General features: G+C 48.8%; 2 protein-coding genes across 6 annotated transcripts; one reads left to right on the plus strand and one right to left on the minus strand.

The window, feature by feature from the left end:
- Positions 1-523: 523 nt before the first annotated feature.
- On the plus strand, positions 524-25,467 carry Cyp18a1 (Cytochrome P450 18a1). Of its 4 annotated transcripts, none has more exons than XM_076323669.1 (6): positions 524-1,054; positions 1,491-1,612; positions 1,785-2,214; positions 2,310-2,574; positions 2,850-2,983; positions 25,263-25,467. In XM_076323669.1, exons 1-6 carry the CDS (start codon positions 682-684, stop codon positions 25,277-25,279), a joined length of 1,341 nt encoding a protein of 446 aa, XP_076179784.1. In that variant the 5' UTR covers positions 524-681; the 3' UTR covers positions 25,280-25,467. The 4 variants fall into 4 exon arrangements, with proteins under 4 accessions (XP_076179784.1, XP_076179783.1, XP_076179785.1 ...); XM_076323668.1 differs by lacking the exon at positions 25,263-25,467 and adding an exon at positions 21,335-21,623; XM_076323670.1 differs by lacking the exon at positions 25,263-25,467 and adding an exon at positions 3,084-3,191.
- Positions 5,524-11,876, minus strand: Phtm (cytochrome P450 enzyme phantom). Of its 2 annotated transcripts, XM_076323688.1 has the most exons (8): positions 11,732-11,876; positions 9,578-9,961; positions 7,110-7,258; positions 6,767-6,969; positions 6,356-6,662; positions 6,143-6,298; positions 5,906-6,080; positions 5,524-5,837 (listed from the first exon to the last, which is right to left on the minus strand). In XM_076323688.1, exons 2-8 carry the CDS (start codon positions 9,900-9,902, stop codon positions 5,656-5,658), a joined length of 1,497 nt encoding a protein of 498 aa, XP_076179803.1. In that variant the 5' UTR covers positions 9,903-9,961; positions 11,732-11,876; the 3' UTR covers positions 5,524-5,655. The 2 variants fall into 2 exon arrangements, with proteins under 2 accessions (XP_076179803.1, XP_076179804.1); XM_076323689.1 differs by lacking the exon at positions 11,732-11,876 and having other exon boundaries at positions 9,578-10,237.
- Positions 25,468-25,470: the final 3 nt, after the last annotated feature.

The raw sequence follows: 25,470 nt of genomic DNA on the forward strand, positions 1-25,470 counted from the left end.
CGTACACGCATTCTTCCTCCGTTCTCCCCTCCCAGATTATGTCCCACCAGCCCAATCGGCGTTGATACTTATAGCCGCGAATTTCGGAGCCATCGTTTTGAACAAGAAAATCGCGCTCGCGTCCGGACGAACCCCGCTTTGACGAGAGCGCGCGCCGATTCGTGCTCTGCCTCCAGGAGGGTATACGCAACAGAGAGAGAGAGAGAGAGAGAGAAAGAGAGAAAGAGAGAGAGAGAGAAAGATATATATAGAGAGAGAGATCTTTCGTCGAGAAAGGGAAAGGAGGAATAAATAGAGAGGAAACGAAAGCCCGAAGAAATCGACAAAGGAGAACCGAGGAAAAGAGAGCGAGAGGGAGAGAGATAGAGAGATAGAGATAGAGAGAGAATTTTAGAGAGAGAAAGAGAGTCTGAGAGAGAAAGAGGGGGGGAGAGAGAGAAAATAAAAGAGAGAAGGAAGAAACAGTGAAAAAGAGAAAAAGAAAAGAAACGGAGAGAGAAAAAGGAAAGAAATGTCAAGAAGGAACGAGCGTGCACAAGGTTAGAGGTGTATCGAGATCGAAACTCGAGGCGGTCGGTCGGTGTCGGTGTCGGTCGAGGAATCGGGTTCTAGAGGCTCGATCGCGGATTTCGGCGAGAATCGGATATTGAAATTTGACGGTGCAGCTGGACAACGCGCACGATGCTGGTGCAACACGCGGCACAGTGGACCTGGCAGGCGATGGGCGGAACGAGAATCGAGGTCCTCTACACGTTGCTCGTGTTCCTCTGTGTGTTATTGGTGACGAGATGCGTACAATGGCTAAAGTACGTGCGTTCCCTGCCACCGGGCCCTTGGGGCGTACCCGTGTTCGGTTATCTTCCGTTCCTGAAAGGCGACGTACACCTACGTTACGGGGAACTCGCGAAAAAGTACGGACCGATGTTCAGTGCCCGATTAGGAACCCAGCTCGTGGTCGTTCTGAGCGATCATCGCACCATTCGCGACACGTTCCGCCGGGAGGAGTTCACTGGAAGACCCCATACAGAGTTCATCAATATCCTCGGTGGATACGGTAAGTGTATATTATAATATAACGACGCGTGACGCGCGACGCGTGTCGTGCTCGCTGTTACGATAGCCTTATCGCGCGAGCCGCGCGCTTTCGCGCTTCTCTCGTCGTCGTTTCTCGCGCTTCTTTGCTTCTTCTGCCACTTCTTCTTCTTCTTCGTCTTCATCTTCATCTTTTCATTTTGTTTCTTTCTCTTTCTCTTTTCTTTTCTTTTATTTCTCTCTCGCCCCTCTCTTTCGTATCCGTATCAAAGGTCAAAGCCCCATCTTTGTCCAACCGATCCGCGCAGTCCTCGGTTTCTCGTTCTCCCGTCGCGTCGCACCGGTTTTTTTCGATTCCCTGATGACGATCGTTACGCGAAACGCGAGCGACGGTGCGTCGCGCGCGTCGCGACGCCGTGCGAGCGCGTCGTATCTTGAAAGAGTATTTTCTCTCGTAGGTATAATCAACACCGAGGGTGCTATGTGGAAAGACCAAAGAAAATTCCTTCACGATAAACTCCGAAGCTTCGGCATGACCTATATGGGCGGCGGAAAGAAAATCATGGAATCGAGAATCATGGTGAGCGCAACGCGTTCTTGGTTAAATCTCTCTCGGCTCTGTTCCGTGTGTGTGTGTGTGTGTTATTTTTTTTTTCTCTTCGTTGTTTCCCCCCGTGCCCGTTGTTTCGTCATCGAGCGCGATCGATCGCGCGAGAAAGTCGTAGAGAGACGTTTTGTTGACGTTCTTTCAGCGCGAGGTTCGAATGTTCCTACGAGGGCTCGCGATGCGAGGAGGCGCACCGATGGACGTCTCCGCCTCTCTGGGTATGTCCATCAGCAACGTGATCTGCTCCATCATAATGGGTGTGCGTTTCCAACACGGTGACGCCAGGTTCAAGAGGTTCATGGACCTGATCGAGGAGGGTTTCAAGCTGTTCGGTAGCATGGTAGCGGTGAACTTTATCCCCGTGTTGCGTTACCTGCCGTGTCTGCAAAAGATTCGTAACAAGATCTCGGAGAATCGTTCCGAGATGGCTGACTTCTTCCAAGAGGCTGTCGATCAACACCGGGCGACTTTCGACAAGAGCACCGTGCGTGACCTGGTCGACGCTTATTTGCTCGAGATCGAGAAAGCAAAGGGCGAGGGTCGGGCAGCGATGCTCTTCCAAGGGAAAAATCACGGTGAGCGTTCAATGTCCGCGCGAATCGAGCGACTCGTATCTCCGCCCGATGGACGATTCCGCTTAATCCGCGGCTGGTGTATTTTCCTCCGTCAGATCGTCAGATGCAACAGATCCTCGGCGATCTGTTCTCCGCTGGCATGGAAACGGTGAAGACCACGCTGGAATGGGCGATGATCTTGATGCTCCACCACCCGGAAGCCGCGATCGCCGTGAGGGAGGAACTGGATCAGGTGGTCGGTAGATCGAGGATGCCCGCCCTCGAGGATCTACCTTTCCTTCCTGTTACCGAGGCCACGATACTCGAAGTACTACGAAGGTCGAGCGTGGTACCCTTGGGCACCACTCACGCGACCACACGGTAATCGATCTTTTCTCTTCGATCGTTCTCGCGACGATCCTTTCTTTCTTTCTTTCTTTCTTTCTTTCTTTCTTTCTTTCTTTCTTTCTTTCTTTCTTTCTTTCTATCTTTCCCTGCGTTCATCCCCGTGTACGCGAGCGTTCTTTGTTCCCGCACCGCGAGAGAGGTGAAAGTGATCGTATCGTGCGCGCACGGTGTGGAAACGATCGAAGCGTGCACGGATCGTAAGGTAAGATTCCCGTTGTATATTGGAAACCGTGTACCGATTGTTTCAGGGAAGTGACGTTGAACGGGTATACGATACCGGCCGGGTCCCAAGTGGTGCCGTTGCTGCACGCGGTGCACATGGATTCGGAACTTTGGGAGGAGCCCGAGGAGTTTCGACCGAGTCGATTTCTCTCGGCCGAAGGTAAAGTCCAGAAACCGGAATACTTTATGCCTTTCGGTGTCGGCAGACGTATGTGCCTGGGCGATGTGTTGGCACGCATGGAATTATTCCTGTTCTTTAGCTCGTTGATGCACACGTTCGAGCTGAGATCGCCGGAGGGTGCGTCCTTGCCGAGTTTGCGCGGTAACGCCGGTGTGACCGTCACGCCCGATCCGTTCGACGTTTGTTTATTACCGAGAAACCTACAGTTCATCGGCGAACCGCCGGGCAACGATACGATCTCCATTGGCGCCATATTGCGGAACATCGGTAGCCATTGAACGATTCGCGATTCCTCGCGAACGCGAACGATCAAACGCAGCAGCACGGTAGTCGTTCCTAACGCGACCCGACATCCGTACCGACTCGACTCCATCCCCATCGTACACGACCCGAGCGTTCACCGCGCGATCAAACGCGAGCTCAAACTTCTCTCATCCCGTAAACCCCGCGCGCATCACCTTCGTTCCCGAATTTCTAATTTCCGCGTTTACCAGCCGAGGGCTTTCATACCCATTCCCTATTTATTAGCGCGATAGTCATTAATCGTTCGAAGAGTGTTTTCTTTTTTTATTTTTTTTTTTTTCTTACGCGCGGACGAACGTTCGTTCGAGATATTCGTTCGTTCGTCCGGTGCGGCTGGTCGGTACGATGCGCGCGAATCGGCGCCCGATTTCACGTAGGGATCGCGTTCTCGCGATCGCGACGTTGTCTCCGACCCGACGGGAGACAAAATTTGTAAATAACGAACACCAGGAATAATAACAGCAATGATAATGGTAATTAGTAGTATCAATGTCAACGACGACGACGACGACGATGACGACGACGACAACGACGACGACGATGTAATAGCGGTAACAACGACGACGATGATTGTTAATAATAATAATAATAATAATAATAATAACGATTAGCAAGTAGCGATAGAGCGTAGTAAAAGAGTTTCGAGATGCCCGAACGAGTTCGTTGTGAGAGCGTGCGACGAAATTGTTCGACGAGTGCGCGTGTTGTACGTGTGTACCTAGATCCCGTAGGCGAGAATCAGTTGTCGAACGATACGAACGGTGGTCGACGAGAGCGCGATGGATTTCGTCCACCGAGATTTCTCAATATTTTCACCCCCCACCACCCCTCGCTTTTCTTTATCTTCTGTTCGAACTGTTCGCGCCGTTCCCGACGAACGGTTTACACGGATCCCGGTTAGGGCTGTGCGTCGAACGGTCGTGTCTTCTCGACCCGAAACGGTGATTTTTCGTGAAAGTTAGAACGAGAGAGAGAGAGAGAGAGAGAGAGAGAGAGAGAGAGAGAGAGAGAGAGAGAGAGAGAGAGAGAGAGAGAGAGAGAGAGAGAAAGATTCTTGCGACACAGCGACGGTAGTGTTACGTAGCGTACAGAATTCAAAACCCGATGATCATCGGACTCGCCGATGTACACCGATCCGTTTACGAGTGCGGGCAAAGATTATGGCTGTGAATCTCGAATTTAGGACGCGGGATCTCTCGTGATCGGGGAGATCCGTGTGATAATCGCGCTCGTAAAATCATTTCCAAAGACTTTGTAACGCGTATCCCGGAACACCGACGAAGCGTCGTGATCGCGGCCCGGTACACCGATGCACCGTGATCGTTTCGTTTATACAATGTTTCTTCGTCGGTGTTTGTCACGTATACGGTGCCGCCGCGACGCCGACGCTTCGTCGAACGGTGTCCGCTAGTGAGAAATTTACACGTGACATGCTCGAATCGCAGAATACCGCATTGTGTTCAACCGCCGACCGCGAATCTGTGTTATTTAATAATGTTGTTCTCTTTGCTAACGATTAAACGTGCTGTTTCTCATTCGTACGCGAACACGCAGCTTGCACGCGCTTTCCCTGCACCTCCTGCGTCCCCCATCCACCCCACCCCGGTCAAATCGACCGTATTTTTCGACAAACCGCGAGACGAATCGGTGTTTCGCCTTTGCTCGAGAATTCGCCGCTCGCTGTATTCCGCTCGACGAGAGGGGCCCGCTCGAAACGAAGCGTTACGTAAGATCGTTTCGTGGCTCTCCGCGGAGCTAGCCTCTCGTGGTGACCGATCTCCGACGAAAGTACAATTTCCTAAGAAATCGCGTTTCTCTGGATACTACCTTTGTACCCCGTTTCGTTCGGGCCCACCTACGAACGTCGCGACGTTTTCGACCATCTACACGTAAGTATCTCTCGTACGCTTTCCACGGGAGGGTATCGAACCCTCCGTACGTCGCTTTAGCCTTTAGCCTTTCGGTCCGGAAAACGAGATCTTACGTTACTTCGTAAAGATTCTCTCGATTTTTTTCTCCGGTAGTTATACATTCGTGGGAAGAAATAGCGGACAAAATGTCCTCGAAACGAGTATTCGAAATACGGTGATACGCGTAGAAAGAAACCGATCCGATGGTACACCGAACCGAGTATCTTCGAAGCGAGTATTTCGAACAGACGGAGAGGAATCGATCGGTTGGGAGAAGGTTCTCGTGAAATAATTTCGAAGAATCGATGATTCGTGTACGAAACGATTGTTTTATCGAAGCGAGTTACAACGTCGAACGAGGCACTTGTCTATAGCTCCGCGACAATGAGTGAAAGCGTACAGCGAGCGGAAGTAGTCGTACAGAAACGGTTCTCTCTATCATCGACGTCGCGCAACGAACGCCAATCGATGAGGTTTCGGTACGAGCGTGATGCCACACTCGCCTTCGAGATCGATCGTCTCGTCCGTGGGCACCGATAACTTCAACGCGCGCAATATCCTCGAGGCGAACAGGAACAGCATCATTCTGGCCAGTTCCTCTCCCAGGCAGACGCGTTTCCCTGTAAACGAGTAAAGGAAACAAACACCCGTCGTCACCAGGTCTACGAATCGAGCGTCTCGTAATTACCGATTTGAAAGGGAAGGAACGCCTCTGGCTTGAAGAAGCTTCCGTCCTCGGCTAAGAATCTCTCCGGTCGAAATTCGAGAGGGTCTTTCCAGTAAGCGGGATCGGTATGAACGGCCCATTGCATAGGCACGAGCATCGTGCCTTTCGGTACGTCGTACTCGCCTATTTGCGTATCCTGGTCAAAGTTTACGATAAGCTTCGCGTTACGCTGCCTCCCACCTCTCGTTCCCTACGCACCTCCGACGTTCCGTGGGGAATACCTAGCGGCGTGACGCTTCTGAGTCGTTGCACTTCGGCCAGAGTAGCCTCGAATCGTGGCATGGCGTCTCTGTCCTTCAGACTCGGTTCTTCACCGTCGTTCAAGCATCGATCCATCTCCAGCCGTAGTTTCTCCTGTAAACGATCGATAACCCATTACACCGATCGACGCGATCCTCCGTATCGACTCACCTGTTCCTCCGGATGGACGGCCACGAAGAGGAGGAACCAACGAAGGGTCGTCAAGGTGGTGTCGGTTCCAGCGCCGAATAGATCGGCCAGCAAATGATAAAGCTGCGATTCGGTGAAATAACCGACCTCGTCGAGGTTCTCCTTTCTCATGTGTTCGTCGAACGCTGACAAGAAGCTCTCGTGTTCCGCGGCCGTCGTCGAGGTTCGAGCAGCCCGATGCTCGTCCAGTATGCCTCGGTACACGCGATGCGTTTCCTCCTTTCCGTCGACGATCGATCGTATCAATTGTCCGTATCGAGGTAAGAATCTGGCGAGAAGAAAATTCTCCATTTGGAAACAAAAAAGACGCGCCGGATTACGACGCGGAAAATTCGAAGGCAACCGATGCGAGAACCAGAGATCGACGCGCACCTTAAAATCGGGAAAAAGTTTAGTACACCGGCGACGCCTATGTGCTTCACGCCATCCTCCTGCAAGTGTCTCAGCCAGGTCCAGACTCGTTCGTTCTCCTCGTAAGTCTTCCCGAACACGAGACTGTTGACGAGATTCCCCAAGCAGTGATGAAGCGTGTCCATCGGATCGATCGGCCCGTTCCTCGATCGTTCCTCGAGTTTCTACGGCGATCGGGGGAGAAGAATCGTTTACGCGTCGATCGACAACAACCGTCGATCGGATGATAAGTGTAAGATCGATTCGAGGTAACTCGAGCACGTCGAAAACCGACGTGGACGAATAACGGGTGTTCGGGATTTACCGATACGCATTCGTCCGCCGCGTTCAGTATCCTCTTCTCCAGTTTGGCCCTCTTGGGCCCGTCGTGCTTCACCATACCGAAATTTCGCAGACACACGCTCACGAATTTCCTCTGGTCGCGCCATCGTTCGCCCTCCGCGCAGATCAGTCCTGCGCAAAAGACAAACATCGAGAGAAATCGGGATCGGTGGGGTAGGGGGAGGGCCTGACGGAAGAACAGGGCCCCGATCGACGATTATTTCTTTTCACCGGTTCGTTTTTCACGAAACACCCATGTTGTGTTCTCGTTCGTGTCGCGAACGGGTACTCGTTCGATCTTTTTTACGAAACAACGAGACGGCGGTACTCGGGCTCGGGTGGGGGTAAGGTGCGTGTGTACGAAGAGAAAAAAAAAAAAAAAAAAAAAATTAGCGAGGGAATTACCGTCGTCGTCGTCGTCGTCGTGGTGGTCGTTGTTGTCGTCGTTGTCGTCGTCGTCGTTGTCGTCGTTCCGTAAGTAGGCGCAGCCATTGAACTCGTCGAAGGATAATCCCCGAGTGAATAAACAATAATCTCTTACCGCACCCACTCTCTCCCGCCACCCTTTTCCTCCTTCGTCACCACCACCATCACCACCACCGCCACCACCACCACCACCCCTCACCACCTCCTCCTCCGTCACCTCCCGCTCCCTCCCCTTGTCCCTCGACCGAATGACCCCCCGCCCACCCCACGCCGCCTCACCTCCCTCTCTCGCGCTCTCTCTATTCCGTCCTCCCCTTCCTTTTCTCGATCTCATTCGCTTACCTTACGCGTTACGGTTCGCCTCTTGATCGTATGCGTACCACCGTGGACAGGATAAAGAGGTGTACCGGAGGCCGTGATCCGCGAGATCGCGAGAAACCGATAAATCCGTAGGATAAATAACGAAACCGAGAGAACGAACCGTCGCCCGGGGAACGCGGGACTCAACGGGGAAGCCTCGTTGCGAGCGGGCAGCGTTCGGTGTACGAAAATTTGATGAGAAAAATTAAAAAAAAGGAACGCCCCCACCGGCCGTGATCGATTTCTATCGTGGTCACGTTCATCGATGAGTCACCGACGGAATCGATCGATCGTGCCCTTACGAGCCGGCACGGCGACGAAACGGTCGTCGGGCCGAAACGTCCAGCGAAAGCGTGGCCGTCTCTCGTCGGAAATTCGGCTCGTGTCGAGAAACGCAGACCACACCACCGTGGTACACCGTATTACGACGATTCTTTGAACCCGTGCGCCGGTTGTTGCGCAACTAAACGCATCCGCGATAAAGCGAGAAAAAAAGTTCGTCTTCAAAGTAGTATGACATCATCGCCGGGAGATCGCCGTGGACCGTGGTAGGGCAGAGACGAATTCGCGAAACGAATACGCGAACCGCCAGAAATAAACCGGCGAGACCGCCGCGAGCGAGGTGTAAAATGCGATAGAAGTTCTCTCAGGGTCGGTCGTTCCACCGACCGAGCGCAATTGCAGAAATATGGTCGAGCCGTGTGTACGGTGGAATCGGGTTCTGGCGTCGTTTTTGCCGATTACAGCGGCATTACGACAACCTCTTTTCCACCGAATTACGTTCTTGAGGCTGCGCGCTCGCTCGCTCGTTCGCTGACGCGCCTGCGCGTATCGTTCGCGTCCGCGCAGACGCGACGCGGTCTCGTTCGAACGAACCGTGCGCGCTCGATCGTTTCGAGAGCAGCGATCCGCCTCGCGTTCGTTTCTTTCGAATCACCGTGCGATTCCATCGCGAAGAATTAACGCAACCAGGCGGCGTCTCGTTCCTCGCCGAATGCAAATGTCTCCCGCTCTCCCGGCCGGCGAGTCGCGTCGCGTCGCTTCGCGGCGAGTCGCGTCGCTTCGCGTCGAGTCGCGTCGCTCCGACACCTCCGGCTCCCTTTTCGTCTCCGCGACGCCCCGCCTCTGTCTCTCTTTCTCTCTCTCTCTCTGTCTGTAAGCAGGAAAGGCCGTCAGCACGTCCTTGCGGAGCTAACTGTAATATCTCGTTGATGCAGCGCAGAACCAACAACGACCGGGGAAACTTCCTTCAAGGAGATCGAGCCGATACCGAAAGTGAGAGTCCTTCGTTGTCGGCACGAGACTCTCCCGCGCGCGGATAGGTTCATCGCGCTCTCCCGTCTCTGTGTAGGAGTATCGACGCGAAACGACCACCGCCGGGGCAAAGAAACGAAGGATCGGCGCGGAAACTAGCATCGTGGAATGCGATTCAACGTGTACCGCGCACGCGTGCTCGCGTGTATATCCGTGTACCCGTACCGAGAGAGAGCAAGAGTTATATATAAGAGTACGTATATATTTCGGCGATCGTGCGCGCGGATGCGTTTCCAATCGAAAACTTCGGAACACGGTGCGGTGTTCACGAGGGCCGAGAGGACAGTCCGAGTAAACGAGCACACTCGGAGACGCACGAGTAGAACGAATAAACGCGTGCGCCGACCTTACCGTATCCTTGCATAATTCCGTGTGTGAGGTAGAGCGGTGCTCTGCCGGCGCAGGCATCCTTCGCGAAGGCCTGCTTCATGGTACGCGGGTCCGAGAGCAGAACGGTGTAGACGGAACCCATGTAGAGCCCGCAGACCGGGCCGTGAGTCCTCGCCAGTTTCGTGAGAGTTTCGTGGGGTCTCGCTACGTCGATCCAGGGAAGGTAGCCGAGGATCGGTAGATGCCAGGGACCGGGTGGGAGACGGAGCCCTCTTCTGCGATTTCGGACGAAAGAGTACGCGAGAAGGAAGAGGGAGACGAGCAAGATCGCGTAGGCGAGACCCATCGCGAACGAGGATCCGTTTACCGCTCGGGAACGCGAGATCCTCCTAATCGTTGGATCACCTGCTCAAACAGAATCGAACGAAACGATAATTGTACCGCGGTTTCGTCTCCCGTGATCTACATTTCTTTCTACCGGGTGAGCTTCGTCGTGGAATTCAACGCGAGAAAGTTAACGCGTAATTTCTAACGTATTTCTATCGTTTGTTGGTTCGCGCCTCGCCGGTTGCGTGTACTCTATGTATTATTACCGAAGGGTCTTTACCCGTGTTACGATAACATCACGAATTAGAGGGTGTGCGTAACGCGTACGAGCGACGAGGACCGAGCGAGCACGACGTCGTCGATCAGGCGTGTCTTAAAACTGAGACGTAGAAACGAGTTCCGTACGCGTGCACTCGGCACGTGCACTCGCTGCTAGCTCGGCTCGGTTGGTGCTCGTTCGTGCGCAGAATGTCGAACGACGCGTGGTTAAGCACGTGTTTTCTACCAAATGATCGTACTTGGTATCATAAACGATACACCGTGCATTGCTCGATGTTCCCTTACCGGGCTCGATTATTTATTTATTTATTTATTTATTTATTAACGATGAGTTTCGCGAACCACTTCGCAACGCCTTTACAACGATCACTCAGAATTATTGGGTCGTTCGGAAAACCATTTCGTTTTCCAAAATGGAGAATATATAATTTAAGAAAATGTATAATTTAAGAAAAAATCGTGTTCAATTTTTACAAAAAAAAAAAAATGAAATGAATTTCCGAACAACCGAATATGATTAACGCCGAGCTGTACGACCCTCTAAACCGGAAGTATAGACGGACGATTATTTATTTAACTTCGTGAGCCCTTTGTAACGCAAGTCTGTTAAAAAGTAACTGTTCGAAACGATCGTATCGAGGAGATTGAAAAAACAAACCTAATTCGAACGATGAATATCGAGCACAGGGATACACGAAATTTTAAAAGACTGCAGAACGATTTTAAAGAAATTGATACGGTCGATTGATTCATCGGTAGTTCCAGTCATTCTGGTTATACGATTTTGATCACTTATCGAGGTTCCGTTTCTATTAATACGAAAGAACCCCGTTAATTCGTTTACTTTTCTTTTCTCGAGTTCGCGAGTCTTACAATCAATTCGAAACCGCATTGAAAACCCCAGAACTTCGGACGTCGACATTTTCACTCGTACGAAATTACTCCCGTTCTGCAAACGAGAGCGAACTCGAGAAGCGTGTATACATATAGCGGAGATCGCGAATAGTTGCATGGTTTGCCATAAACGCGCTACCGTTTAACCCTTTGCGCTCGATTCGTTCCTTCGCACGGGAAAGTGAAAACCTCGAGGATATCTTTCGAACCGAAAGTAAAAACAAATCGCAGAATTAATTTCGATCCATTTTACAAGGTGTTTCTTTTACCTCGAGTTTGAAAGTTTTCCTTGAAAGGTAGAAAATTTCGAAAAATTATATTACCCACCGAGAGTTGTCTCTCGAGTTGATCTGGAATCGATTTGTTAAACGAAAAATCTTCGATTCGTGTGTACACCGCACACCGCGTTGGTGAACTTTAATTATAGGAAGAGAGAGGATACGAAAAAGTGGGAGTGGACAGTGGTGGAGGGAGAAGTAGGAGAAAATCCGATTTTATAACGCGATGCACCGAAACGGTACGGGTGTACAATGTTGATCACTTATCGAGGTTCCGTTTCTATAGATACGAAAGATCTCAATTATCCATTTACTTTTTTTTTGTTCAATTTCGCGAGTTTTACAAATCAATTCCTACGAAACGCGTCTACGCAAGATCGACGATTCGAAAACTTACCCACGTGATTATTTCGCGAACCAGCCGAGAGGAATTTTCAGCACCTCGATACTCGCGTCTCGGGACTGGCGACTCGCGTGCAGAGACCCCGAGAGTTCGAAGACCGTCGTGAGCGAAAAATCGGTCGATCGGTATCGAAACACTGAGCGAGAAAATATCGACCAACCCGGACGGCAGCGATAAGTCGACTGTGGAGCGATCCGTCAGCAGGTACGATTCGGTCTCTCTGTGGCGACTCGCTGTCCTTTAAATTCGACAAAGGCAGGAAGAGGAGTCAGCCTCTTTTGACTATCAAATCGTTGATCGAGATCCGTCTGCTCTACGGTCGCTGCGTTCTTCCCTTCTGCATATTTTAAACGACGATTCTCGCCAGAAATCGACACGATCTGCCTAGCCCGGAGCCACTCGCGGCTACCTGACGCCTGACCGACTCTCGTTTCCTGACGATAGTCGTCCCTCGGTGTCTGGTAAAATTCCCTTGGCTCGTTTTCACCTTTCGACATACAGGTTAGTATACACCCGCCTAGCTCCCGAAATATTGCCAATCTTCGCAGCCGCGCGGCAATCTTTTTACCCGAAAGGTCCTTCGGGTCGATGTAGCCAGGTAACAGCGAGACTACCTGAACCGAGACGACCGATCCAGGCCTCTGCCGCTATCCGTACTATTTAGGCTGCCTCTACGAATGAGAGAACGCCAGGCGTGCCAATACCGTCGCGAGAAAAAACTCTTTTTTACTACCAGCTTGGCGGAGCATCGAACTTAATATTACGATTGAAAATCGCTTAAAACGAATAGAAAAAAGACATCGAATTTTCGTCGTCGTCGTCGTTGTAGCGTAGCGATCAGTTTGCACGATTGCATACTTTTTCTCCTAGCTTCGTCGAATCTCGTTACAAGAATCTGTCGATATTTTTCTTTCTTTTCTCTCGTTTTAGATTCTCAATTTTTCCAAAATTGTATATCTACTTTTTGCAAAATTGTCTCGGTTGTATACGGTTAAAATGACCTTTGTTAGGTGCTTTTATCTGATCGTTTGAAAGTTTCTTTTGGAATTATTCACCGATAGCGTCCAATTTCGGAGAGGATCTCGATAAGCCTTGTCGACGAGATCGAAAACAAAGGAACTCGTTACAAAATGGAGAAAGAGGGTATCGTACGCTCGAACAGAATACGTTTGGGAAGTTTCTCGTTGAACTTCGTTGTCAGAGGATGGCGCGAGTCGGTTGGATCGCTATCGTCGCTGGCATCGAATACACCAGAAACGGTAATGAATACGAAGCAACGTGCTGACGCGCCAACGTGTCTCCGCGCTGTCCCGGAGGATATGCAACGACCGAGAAAGGTCACTCGCAGCGTAGAATCCGCGTACGTATTCATTATCCTCGGTGCACGCGGCTCCTTCGATTTGTTGGCCGTGTCTATGTACGCGTACGCTCGCTTTGTCGAGAGGCTTGTCTCGAATCGCAGCGAGTAAACAAACGAGACGAAGAAAGCTTCTGTTCTGACAGAAATTATACAACGTAGGACCGTCTCTCGAATTGTCACGAATTTTCATCTTCTCGCTTTCGTTCTCGATGTACGGATTGCACGGAGTCTGTGACAACTCGAGGAACATACTTTTATCCTCCTCATCGTGACTTTTGTACGGATTGTCCATAGGTCGCGAGTCGGTGACAACTCGAGGAACATTGGTCGTCGAAATTGAGCCCGTAATTGTCGCAAAATTATCCTCGTAATTGTGACTTTTCTACGTTCGTTCGCTCTCGTCCGATGTGAAATCCGTGGATGTACGAATTGTACCGAGTTCGCTTGTCCGTGACAACCGGAGGACTGGTGATCGATATAAGAGTCACGTCGATCCGGTCGATTGTTCGCGCGAGAAATAAATTCGAGACGTTTAAAAGAAATCGACGTTCAGACGTTCCAGGAGCATCCACCGGGGCGTTAATCTCATACTCGTTCAGGTATGGTCGCGCGTGTCTCGCCCAGAGGGCAATGGACCGAACGCCGGATGTGGAATCCCAAGATGCCGAGGGTACCAGCAACCCCGGCTCCTTTCTCGGGTAAACAGGGCTGCAATGAAGTTTCGAAAGTCGAGCCGGTGTCACCGTTTCGATCCCTACTTTGCGTTTGGAGCCGTCGTAACGAGCGGAAGCTACGTTACTCCGTTTCTACGTCGATATCGTCTCGATTTCCACGTTCTGGCCACCACCGGTGACACGAGCTAACGTCCAAAGAGACACGCGCTTTCCCTTCGCGACGATTCCACCGGACACGGATTGTCCTCGCACGCATACCGTAACCATGAATGAAACCGAACGCATAGTTCGCTACCGAGCTAAATCCGTGCCTGCGAGAGAGGCTGCGCAACCTCCCGGAGTAATGAAATTATTTTTCCATTCTACCTAAGGACGACTGCTTCTCGGGTTCGATGAAACGAATTTTTCTCCAAGGACCGCCGGTTCGCAAAGCGCGAGTGGCTCGCTGGTGACGGTAGCTTTTTGTCGATCCTCTTTCGAGTATAACGAACTCCGTGGCGAGCCGATCTTCACGGACAAACGATGCGGCTACTCCTCTCGATCCTTCATCCTTACCGCTTTGCCGCAGCTCGTAATCTTCTCGTTTCTTTCGCGCCTGACCAAATTGCTTCGATAAGTTTGCCCGATACAGCTCTCGGATTATGTTACGGCCCATTCTGTCCTGGCCCAATTAACAATTTATTGCGCCGTCGCGAAAAAAATCACCGTTGGTACATCGAAGTGAACTCGATCGGATCGCACCCACGGCCAATGATCCGATACACCGCGATACGTTTGACTGTTAACTTTCGACCACCGTCCCAAGAAATCTAAACTGTTACTATTCACCCACCACAGGGCTCGCGAATTGTACAGGGGGATTCAGATATGCCTATTCGTACTTCAGGGGTTGTATCTTCTTACGACGTGTAAGAAACGAACGCACGTGTCCTGTGTGTCTTCGTTTTTGAGTTACAGGTGATCGAAAAAGATTCGTTCGAAAACAAATCGACGTATCTGCTTTTACCGTAGGATCCACAATCGTTCGGGAGGATCCAGAAATTCATATCCATACTTCAGGGGGTGTGTGTATGCACTGAAACGAGTACAAAGTGTCTTGCGAGTGTATGTCTTGTGTACCTCGGTTTTCGAGTTATGGATCATCGAAGAAAGTGTATAAAAATATTTTTTTAAAGTCGGATTAGTAGAATACACCCTTGAGGGGAATATAGTACCATGTTGTAGAACGTAGACAGGGTCGAGCAATTTTTACTTGTTGCGGACTGCAGGCCTGTCTATTAAAAAATTTCATCTTATTTCCAATTTCTTCTACAAGTTTTCAACTCTCTCACTCTTTCTCTCTGTTTCTCTATTTATCTATCTATTTATTTGTCTATCTATCTATCAATCCATTTATCTATCTATCTATCTATCTATCTTCCCGTGTTTCTCTCTACTAGTTTCGTTTCGGTTCAAAGTGGAGGCAAGTATTAGCGAAATTCGACAAGTGGTACGTGCTTCCTTGAAAAAAGGGTTGACGCTGATGCACGATGCAAGGATTCGCCTGTACTATCTGCTCCCCCTAATCCTTGCGGTGAGCAGGTAGATAGCGGCCTAAGGGGCAATGATCGACTCGGGTCATTGGCTGGATCCAGTTATCAAGGTTGGGATCCTTTTCTTCGGTCGCGAAAGATCATCGTTTCTCCTCGACGCGGATCGATGAACTTTTCAAGTTTATCCATGTGCGATGTCTACGGATCGTGCACACCTCTACGTGTTACCCTCCTCGAAATAAGACCGGTGTTTACGAATTAGCTGCAGAGTTCGATCGAAGATTACTAAAAACAGACAGTAGAGCCTCCTGTATCTAGAACATCCATTATCCGAATACTCTAGTATCCGGACGTTCTATTATCCGAATACTCTGGTATCCAAACGTTCTATTCTCCGAATATCCTGATACCTGAACGTTCTGTTATAAGAATACCCTAATATCTGAGTGTTTTACTATCATTCTATTATCCGAATACTCTGGTATCCAAACGTTCTATTATCGGAATATCCTGATATCTGAACATTCTGTTATAAGAATACCCTACCATCCGGGTGTTTTGTTATCAGAGTACTCTAGTATCCGAACAGTGTCTCGTAGCGATAAATGTCTCCCCACGTATAATGTTCAGACACAATGATATTTTTCGGTGTTCGTACCGAACGATTATCATTTTATATAAATTCCGAAACGATGAACAAAAGTAACGACAAGGATGTGGAGGATCTTAATAAGCAAATTTCACTGTACGTGCAAAAATGTCGAGAATAGCGAGGCGGTGTACGAAATTTTGAAAATGTTCGATCCGTTGATAAATCATCGCGTTTTAATATATTCGTAATCTGTACGCCTCCGAATTTCTGACGGTCTAGACTCGGTCCCATACTTTCAGTTTCTCCTTTTCGCCACTGATTACGATAAATGTTGCACCTGCAAGAAGCAAGTCATCTCCGCTCGTTTTCAGTCTTTTTCAGCTCGCAGCTCGGAGCAAATTGACTCGAGTGTGGACGATTTGTTGCCAGCAACAAATGTTGCCGCGACATCGAAACGAAACTCAAAATGTTTCTCGAATTATGTTGCCTCGATGTGGACAGAGCGATTCTATGAGTCAACGTATGTTGAAAACGATTTGGAACACACAGTGGTGACTATACGTTACACGATATTGTTGCAACGTAAACGCGGCTTTAGATTCGAATGCTTTTCGTTGGATGGCATTGTTCAAAAAGGTGTTTTTTCTCTTTTGAAACTTTCACTTCGCACTTCTCCCGCAATAACAATAATAATTGAATCCACTTACGGAACGGGATCTTTGACCGGATTAACGATTATTCGGTTAATTCGAAAATAAAATTTAGTAAAAAATAAAGTTAACCAAGAATCTAGACAAAAAATTATGTATACAAATAACGAGCAATACGACAAAAACATTTATTCGGACGTAAGTGAAACATTACGACGTATGTCGATGATTTTTTTGCTAGCTCTCGTTTAAAAAAGTATGGCCGGTTAAAGCGGAGACCGGTTAAAGTGGGACCGGATAATCCGGAGTCTACTGTATACGTATAAACAAAGTACACCGAGTCGTGGTACGAGTAAACGGAACAGAGAAATTATCACAGGAATAAGGAGCGTACGTAAATGTTTAATATTTAATCTTGATTAGCGTACAAGTAAAGGGAAGTCTTTAGAAAAAATTTACAAGTTGAGAAAAGGTGTTCAACGAAGAGTTAGAGCAGTGTTGAATCGCTATGTTCGTACCTCTTGGAATTGCATTTCTGCAATTGTCGATAGAGCTCGAAAAGAAATCTACCACGATTCGAGAGATGTTTGTTCGCGAAGGTAGGCGTTCTTGCAAAAAGATCGATGAAAAAAAAGTCTCGAGTTGCTTTCTTCAACGCGAAAGACCGATGGATCTCTGAAAGAAAGATCAACGCGACTATACCGCGGACCGATGCGATCGATTTAGCAATAACTTGGACTTTACACGATCGTGACGCAGATTCTCGCCTTCGACGACTGTAAACTGTGACACCTATGACCGACCAACGACCGACCAATGACCAATCAACGACCGATCAACGACCGATCAACGACCGAACAACGACTCATGCTTGGCTACGATTGCGCTTCGCGGAGAAGGTATACCGGTAATCTGCTTTCGAAAAATTGATTTTCTTTTCTTATATTTTCTCAAACTGTACAACTTGGAAGATAATCGTGCGTAATTTCTCGAATCCACAATTTTCAAATTGCTCGATAAAATGTCTCGAGTTCTAGTCGAACAATAAAACTTTCACATTCGTTACAGTTCATGGGAATCGTGCAATCTCGTACGTACGTACACAGATATTTCTATAACGTTCCTCAACGATGCCTCAACATTGCTCTGAACCTCTAAACGAATCTCGCGCGTGTATATTGGCAGATATATTTCTATAAGGTTGTTCAACGACGACTAAAACGTTCCTCTAAACAGCGGGACGTTCTCGTACGGTAATCTCGCTGGTTCACCCCCAAAACTTCATCGTGCATTCCTCGTACGCGTTTAAACGCTTGGAGAGTCGGAAAGAATTGGGTCGTCGAACGAAACGATCGATTTTTGCGTCGCGCGCGGTTTTTTTTCTGACAATTTTTGCCCGACTGGCCGCGCGACCGCGACTCGAGGACGTAGAAAAATATTGGCGGGAAACGGATCGAGGGAACGAGTCTCGGCCGTTCGAGTGTCGAACTCGGGTCGCGGTAATTCGTTCGTCTAAACCGGAGGAATACGATTTATTCGCGGACGGATTTCTCTCTCTTTCTCTCTCACTCTCTCACTCTCTCCGTCGCTCATTTTTTCTCTTTCTCTCTCAATCTCTGGTCCGTTCTCGTCTTTCTATCTTCGTTTGTTCCTCGTTCCCCCAGGTGGAGGGATTCGAACGTCCGATCCGTTGCTCCTTGTCGCCGTGTCTCCATCCTCCTGTTGCGAGAGCCGCTCGCACGAGAATTCGCAGATTCGGCAGCCGAACCAAACGTGGCCGAGAGGCCGACGACCGCGACTTTCTCCTCTTATGCTAATTTCGTTAATACGCTATTTTCACGACTCTCGTACTTTACGGGCATGCCACTTCACCGTTCGGCGTCTGATGTACGAGGCGACGAAGAAAAGAAATATGTATCCTCGCCGGAGCGGCGATAATTAATTAAGAAACACCGAGCAGCGTGTTACGTAAAGCCGTGTATCTCGGAAAGTCGAATTCGCGCGAGCTGAAGAAATTTGGAAAACTCACTGGGAAATTCGCCGCATGAATTTCGCGAACAGAATCGTCTCGACGAAAACGACTACTCTCGAATTCGATCTCGAGCCGAGTTGGATCTGCGTTAGGTTCGAGTTAGGTCTGGGTTAGGTCTAAGCTGGGTCTGGGTTAAGTCGATTCACGCTGGAATACTTTCGAAAGAATTTCAAAGCTCCGTGTCGTTTAGGTCTGGGTTAAGTCTGGGTTAGGTCGCTTCGGGGTGAAATACTTTCGAAAGAATTTCGTTTAGGTCTGGGTTAGGCCTAGGTTAGGTCGATTCGAGCTGGAATACTTTCGAAAGAATTTCGTGCAGGTCTGGGTTAGGTCTGGGTTAGGTCGATTCGGGCTAGAATACTTTCGAAAGAATTTGAAAGGTCCGTGTCGTTCAGGTCTATGTTAGGTCTAAGTTGTGTCTGGGTTAGGTGTGGGTTAGGTCGATTCGGGGTGGAATACTTTCGAAAGAATTTCGAAGGTCCGTATCGTTTTGATTTCAGCCTCGGAATCTCGATCGATCGGCCGGTACGGCCGGGTCGGTTTCTCCAAATGACGTGGACAAGCGTTATAGCGAGTGACACCGGTGGTGATACAGTGCGAGGACAGAGTTCGTTGCCCCGTAAAAGAAGGCGGGTGTATTGGCCCCGACTGGCGTTTCTGGGTTTACTACCTCTGCCCGATCGCAAATAACCGCCGCTCTGTACCCCGTATGCCGCTGTACCTTTTCGTGCGGCCCGGTAGAAAAGCGCGACGCGCTGTTAATTTCACGAAGTACGCCTTTCGAATTTTTTTCACCCGAGAGCAACACCGTTTCTACCGATTAAAATCGGTCTCGACGGTCCCCCGTGCGGCTCGGTTCCCCGCTCGGTATCGTCCATTTTCTTTTCCTTCTTTTTCTTTCTTTCCTTCGTTATTTTCCGTCACCAAAAATCCGGCTTACGATTCCTGCTCTCTCGACGATTCGCAGAGTAGAAGAAAGCGGTCGTCGAGAAAGGTATCCCGGTGTTCGTTTCGCGCGCGCCTCTCTGCGCGTGGGAAAGAAAACCGAGAAAGAGAGAGAGAAAAGGAAAAAAAAGGTAACACCGTTCCAAAATATGTAACGTTTCTTCGCCTGCGTGAAAAAAAAAAGAAAAAAAAAAAGAAAAAGAACCGAAGAAAGAAACGAATCGCGGTGTAGGGACGTCAAAGGTTAACGGAGTTTACGATCGGAACGATAGAAAGGACAAGAGACGGTTCCGTAGGTTGGCGTGGGGTCATCGGGGGTCGACGTACTCGAAAGTCGAAGCTTTCCCGTCTCATTTGCATTCCGCTTCCAATCCGATATTGTCTATCATCGAAGTTTCTAACCCGAATTTACGATCGGGAACGCCGCTACGGGAAAGACCGGGCGTACGAGCCCGTGAAAGTGTCCCGATACGCCGCGGAAGGTTGCACGGTTGACGATGATGATGATGATGATGACGATCGTGAGCCGGGAAACGGGAGAGGAATCGAAACGACATTGGCGAGTACAATGAATATACGCGATGGCGGCGAAGTACGCGAAAGGTGGTAGTTGTCGGGTAGCGATGGCGGTGGCGATGACAGCGAGCAATAGCGGTCCCGGTGCCAGTACCGGAGTCGGAGTCGGAGTCGGAGTCGGAGTCGGAGTCGGAGTCGGAGTCAGAGCCGGTGCCGGTGTCGGTGCCGGTGCCGGTGTCGGTGCCGGTGTCGGTGCCGGTGCCGGTGCCGGTGTCGGTGCCGGTGCCGGTACCGGCGTCCGCAACCGTGGCTATGCGGCGCGAACCTCGAGGGTGGGGATGGAGGACACTTTCACTCTCGCAGGTGTATGACCGAGTCGAGAGCTCGGAACTACTCGTTACCTGAACGAAAGACTCGCGAGGAGAGGGGAGAAGAGAGAGAGAGAGAAAGAGAGAGGGAGAAAGAGACCCACAGAGAGAGAGAGAGAGAGAGAGAGAGAGAGAAACAGAGAGAGGAGACGAACGGGAAGACGGAGAGGAGTTACAAGGGAACGCGACAAAGAAATAGTACGAATCGAGCTCCCTCCGTGTCCTCCGTCCTTCCCGATTTTTCGTCCAAGGTAAAATGGGAAAAGTTCCAAATCGGCGTTGCAAAAGAGAAAGGGGCCAGAGGACAAGGGACAACGGAAGGAACGGTGGAAAGGGAACGATTCACAAAGCAGACGCCACCGTACGTTCGCCAGTGGTCCGTTAGAAAATGGCCCAGCGGTCGCATGCTTGCACGTACCGAGTGCCCCAACCTGCATCGCTTTTTCTTCGATCGATTTTATACGTTCGACGAGTACCCGCGAAGATGCGCGTTTCCATGCTCGATATCGAAGCCGCTCGAACTCGTCGAGAGGCCTTCGATCGTCGAAGGAAAAAGGAGAACGTTGAGGAAAATTTGAGAAACGCTCGAGTCTAGTCACGTCTCGGCGAAGAAACAAAGAGACGTTGAGGAAAATTTGATAAACGGTCGAGTCTTGTCCCGTCTCGTTGGTAAAGATAGGATTATCGTGTAAGCGTAGTGCGTTCGTCGTTATCGTAAGGAGAACAGGGCCAAGAGTACGCGTTCTTAAGAGAGAATACGATTTCGCTGCGATTTCGTATCCGACGGTCGATGTTTCTGTTTCTTCTTTTCTCGATTGGAAGAAAAATAGAAAAACGTACTTGGCCGATGCAACGTTTCTAAGACTATTTTTTTCCAGCGAAGAAAAGAAGAAAAGGCATATTCAGGAACGAGATTTTTTCTTTCTTCCAGCCTGGAGAAAGAAAAGAAAGACATCGGGGCCGGCTACGAGTGTCGAAACGAAGAACGTTTCGATGTGTTTCTTTTTTCCAACGGTGAAAAAAGAAAGCTAAGAAAAAGAAGAAGAAGAAGAAGAAGAAGAAGAAGAAGATGAAGAAGACGTGTGTCGGTCGTTTCCACGATCGTGTTTTAGGAAATCCTACCTTAACGTTCGCGATGAAATCCGCTCGGAGCGTCGAGATGTCGGGTCCGAGCGCGTTCTCCGCGTGGCGGATACGGAGGAACGTTTTGAAAAGCATCGAAAGCCATTCGAATCGAACCGAAAGGAGGTAGGTACGTACGTACTTACGTGTGTCGATAAGTAGCAAACAGCGACGGACAGAGGACGATGGGGGAAGGGGAGGTGGATGGTAAGAAAGAGGAGGTGGGCGACTCGTTCAGGGATGGAGAGAGATATAGGGACAGGGATGGAGAGAGGAGGCAAGATGGGCCGAGAGGAGGCTGCCCGAGGGTCACTGAACCGCGAAAGAGCATCGTTTTTTGATCAGTGTACGCACTACCGAAATACATTCCCGTCTCGAGGCTCGAGACGATCCCGATGCTTCCAAGCGGTCCCAGTGGGTCAGTGGTTCACGAGGGACCGACAAACTCGTGTACCTCGAAAATATACTCGACGGAAACAAGAAAGCTTTCTTCGGGAGACGACGATTTTTCGTCCGGATCCACGGATCGTCGACGATACCGTCCCGACGAGAAACGCGATCGTCGAACTCGCAAACCTTGGCTTTCGCAAGTTCCGTCTCTACCGTGGCAACATCGAGGTACATTTTCTCGATGTTCACGTGTTCCTTGAAAAAGAATCATCGAGGAGTGTTTCGTCGATGTTAGGTGTTTGAAAAAAAAATCATCGAGGAACGTTTCGTCGACGTTCCAAGTATCTTGAAAAGCAACATCGAGAAATATTTATCAATATTTCGTGTTTCTTGAAAAGATCGCCACTTGTGCCCGAATCTCGCTTCAGGTACTACTGTGTGTCCGTTGTCAGCGACAATTGTCGTCATCTGTTATCTGTTTCTATTCGACTCGGCAAAGGTCGAAGAAAAATAGGTAACGCGCGGCAATAGAAACAAAAGCTCTTCCAGTACGAACTGTTCCTTACCCGGTTCGGGAACGAATTATCCTCGTCGTCATCAACGCGGATAAAAGTACAATGGAATCCAGACATTGCGATCACGGACAATGCTATCGATCGACTATTGTTCTCGTAATTAATCGGTCCTGGAATACTTTATATATAAAATTGATTAGAAATAATCCGTCTATCATAACCGAACCTCGGTTATTGGTATTATTATTCTTGGAGAGAAACGTTAATTCTTATGAAACTCATACCAAATGAAACTTTCCTTCGAAACTTATCAAGTTCCTTGTAAACTCTTTGTCACCTTTTAGACGAGTGCACGCCATTGGTAAAAAGGCGATATCGTGTCAACTTGTGTACAAACGTATCTCGAATTATGTCGTCTCCATGCGAACAGAATGTTTCTAGGTTGTTCGGAAAGTGATTTTGTTTTTTTTTTTTTTGTAAAAATAAACACGATTTTTTTAGAGCATACAAACATTATATTCAATTGTACATTCTCCATTTTGGAAAACGAAACGATTCTCCGAACAACCCGATATAAATCGTCACGCGTTGCAAGCGTTTCGCCGTACGTAGCGACAAAAAGCGAGTAAAGCGTTGCTCGTTGTTTCCTCGGTGTAGACGCAGCTTAGATTCGACGTGTTTATCGACTCGATACGAAGCCAAAGAAAGGATCGTCGAGCAAATTGGTAAGGTCGAAGTGGCACGAACCAGCGACCTGTACGTAGCTGAACAGCTTCGCACGGATTTACTACGCTTAGTAATTCGCAGCCTTTGTTCAACGGGTTCGATACTGTGGTGGTCACCGGTGACCGCCGCTCCCAGCCCAAGTTTCATTGAAACGCTTATCGAGAAACGAAACTCTTAAATAACGTTACCATCGTTGGATATAAAATATAAAATAACAATCACATCGACGAATGAAACTTACAACGTTTCATCCAAGTATTGATCACAAATTCCAATAGCAGTGCTCTTTTAAGTAACCTTCGTTAGCTGCGAAACAAGAATACACCATCGAGCTTTCGAGTATCTCGAATTACAGTTCGAACGAGCTTCGAAGACTCGAGTATGGAAAATTGACGTGGCAGTTGAAAACTGACGTTTTCCTCCGACTCGCAACGATGCTACGTACCGTAGGTACTCGATGGAAACGAAGGGACACGATTTTGACGAAAGCGAAAAAAATAACAGAAAAAAAAAGGAACGAAATAAATAAAACGTCGATAAAGAACTCGGTTCGGATCGAAGTGAAACGGGCGGGGACGAAAAGCAAGAAGGAAAGAAAGAAAAAAAAGAAAGAAAGAAAAGAAAAAGAGTGACGCTCGAGCTCGGTCGTTAGACGTACTCGTAAAACTCCGTGTACTCGCCGCCGTAACAAACGTGAAATAACCATTCTGCTCGCTTGCGGTTCCAAGAAGTCCGGTTAGAATTTAGGCTACGTGGAGCTCCTACTCGAATCTGGAACAGGCTGGTCGTTGACCTTGCTTTCGATACTCTTTGAGAAGATTTTCAGGCATGATTACGAAGTTGGTGAAACGATCCTGTTGTTCCAATGCAATTTCGAGTATTCGGGAACGTACGTACGTTCCCTAACCGTGGCCACGAGAATCGAAATACCACGCCGGAAATCGTTCTAGGCCCGCGATTCGCCAACGAGGCGCGCGCAATCCTTCGTACCGCCAGCGGTACGAGATTCGTTTTTAATCGTTCTTAGCGATAAAGGTATGCGGTAAACTATTCGTGACCTCTAACGGTTCATCGTTGTCGCGTGTGGCCAACAAGGTATCCTTTCCGCATTAATGTCACCTACGTAATCGTAAAAATAGAAAGAAGCGGGCGCGCGTGCTCGAGCGATCCGCGACTCTCGTCGATCTTCTTCGCGAGGGTCTGGGTTAGATCCGACGACAGGGATGATTTCTTCTTTTCAGTTTTTATTTATTTATTCATTTATTTTTTTCTTTTTCTTTCATTTTTTGCTCCTCGAAAGGACGCCGTAACGGTGGTGGCGAACGAAACACCACCGAACAACAATCAAGCGTTCAAGAGAGGACGAGACTGGGAGGGAAAGGCACTAAACGATTCCGAGATGATATACGTCCATGTACTGAATTACACGGCCGACTACCGAATCATTTTGACCTACATCCGATACGAACCGATACCGTGATCGCTGCTCGCCTCGAGCATCTGGAATCGGCGTGCTCGTACCGCGGCATTTGAATCAATTGAGTTCTCCTCGCGTTTTCCAAAAATCAATCGAGCGGCCAGTACCGGTTCCTCTTCTTTTCACGTTTTCGTCGTTACATCGAAAATCGGGGAAACCGGTGCCATTTTTGGCGAAATCGTACACTCGAATCGTACGTACGATTTCGAGCGGGTAATCGTTGCGACGTTGTAACGTTGCGGTCTTGTAACGTTGTAACATTATAAACTTGTAACGTTGTAACGTTATAAACTTGTAACGTTGTAATATTATAAACTTGTAACGTTGTAACATTACAAACTTGTAACGTTGTAACGTTGTAATATTGTAACCGTAGAATATTTTCATTATTTCGACGTTTTGCGTTACTCTCGTTTCAAATATTTGATACAGTATCGAACAAACGTATTCTCAGAAAGTATTTACAAGAATGATCGTTGAATATAAAAAATGTTAAAAATAGTCAAATTACACAATCGTAGAAAAATCTAGATAAAAATGTTACCTTAGCCGAGATTACATCGCGCGATAGATTTCGAGATCGTTACCGAGTACCATTTTCCAATAATTTCTCGTTTCTTTTTCACTAGTTTTTCGTCAACGGTGAACAGTACACATTTCAACGTTCGTTCAACGACTCGTAATTGGTCGTAACGAAGAAAAACTCGGAGCTTATCGAGCAACCACCGCAGTGATAACGTACCGCGACTTGACGCGTATCTCAATTGGATAAGATCCCAATTGGTATTCTAAGCGCGAATCTCCGTTTATCGTTGATTCTTCCATAAATTTACACGT

This window comes from Ptiloglossa arizonensis, chromosome 12, assembly GCF_051014685.1.
Source record: "Ptiloglossa arizonensis isolate GNS036 chromosome 12, iyPtiAriz1_principal, whole genome shotgun sequence".
NCBI lineage: Eukaryota > Metazoa > Arthropoda > Insecta > Hymenoptera > Colletidae > Ptiloglossa > Ptiloglossa arizonensis.

Coding starts and splice junctions, on each gene's coding strand:
- Cyp18a1 (XM_076323667.1), top strand. CDS start 682: ATGCTGGTGCAACACGCGGCACAGTGGACCTGGCAGGCGATGGGCGGA. Junction 1,613..1,784: donor TCATGGAATCGAGAATCATG/GTGAGCGCAACG, acceptor ACGTTCTTTCAG/CGCGAGGTTCGAATGTTCCT. Junction 2,215..2,309: donor CTTCCAAGGGAAAAATCACG/GTGAGCGTTCAA, acceptor TTCCTCCGTCAG/ATCGTCAGATGCAACAGATC.
- Phtm (XM_076323688.1), bottom strand. CDS start 9,902: ATGGGTCTCGCCTACGCGATCTTGCTCGTCTCCCTCTTCCTTCTCGCG. Junction 6,663..6,766: donor AACTTTTTCCCGATTTTAAG/GTGCGCGTCGAT, acceptor TCTTCTCGCCAG/ATTCTTACCTCGATACGGAC. Junction 6,299..6,355: donor CCGTCCATCCGGAGGAACAG/GTGAGTCGATAC, acceptor GATCGTTTACAG/GAGAAACTACGGCTGGAGAT.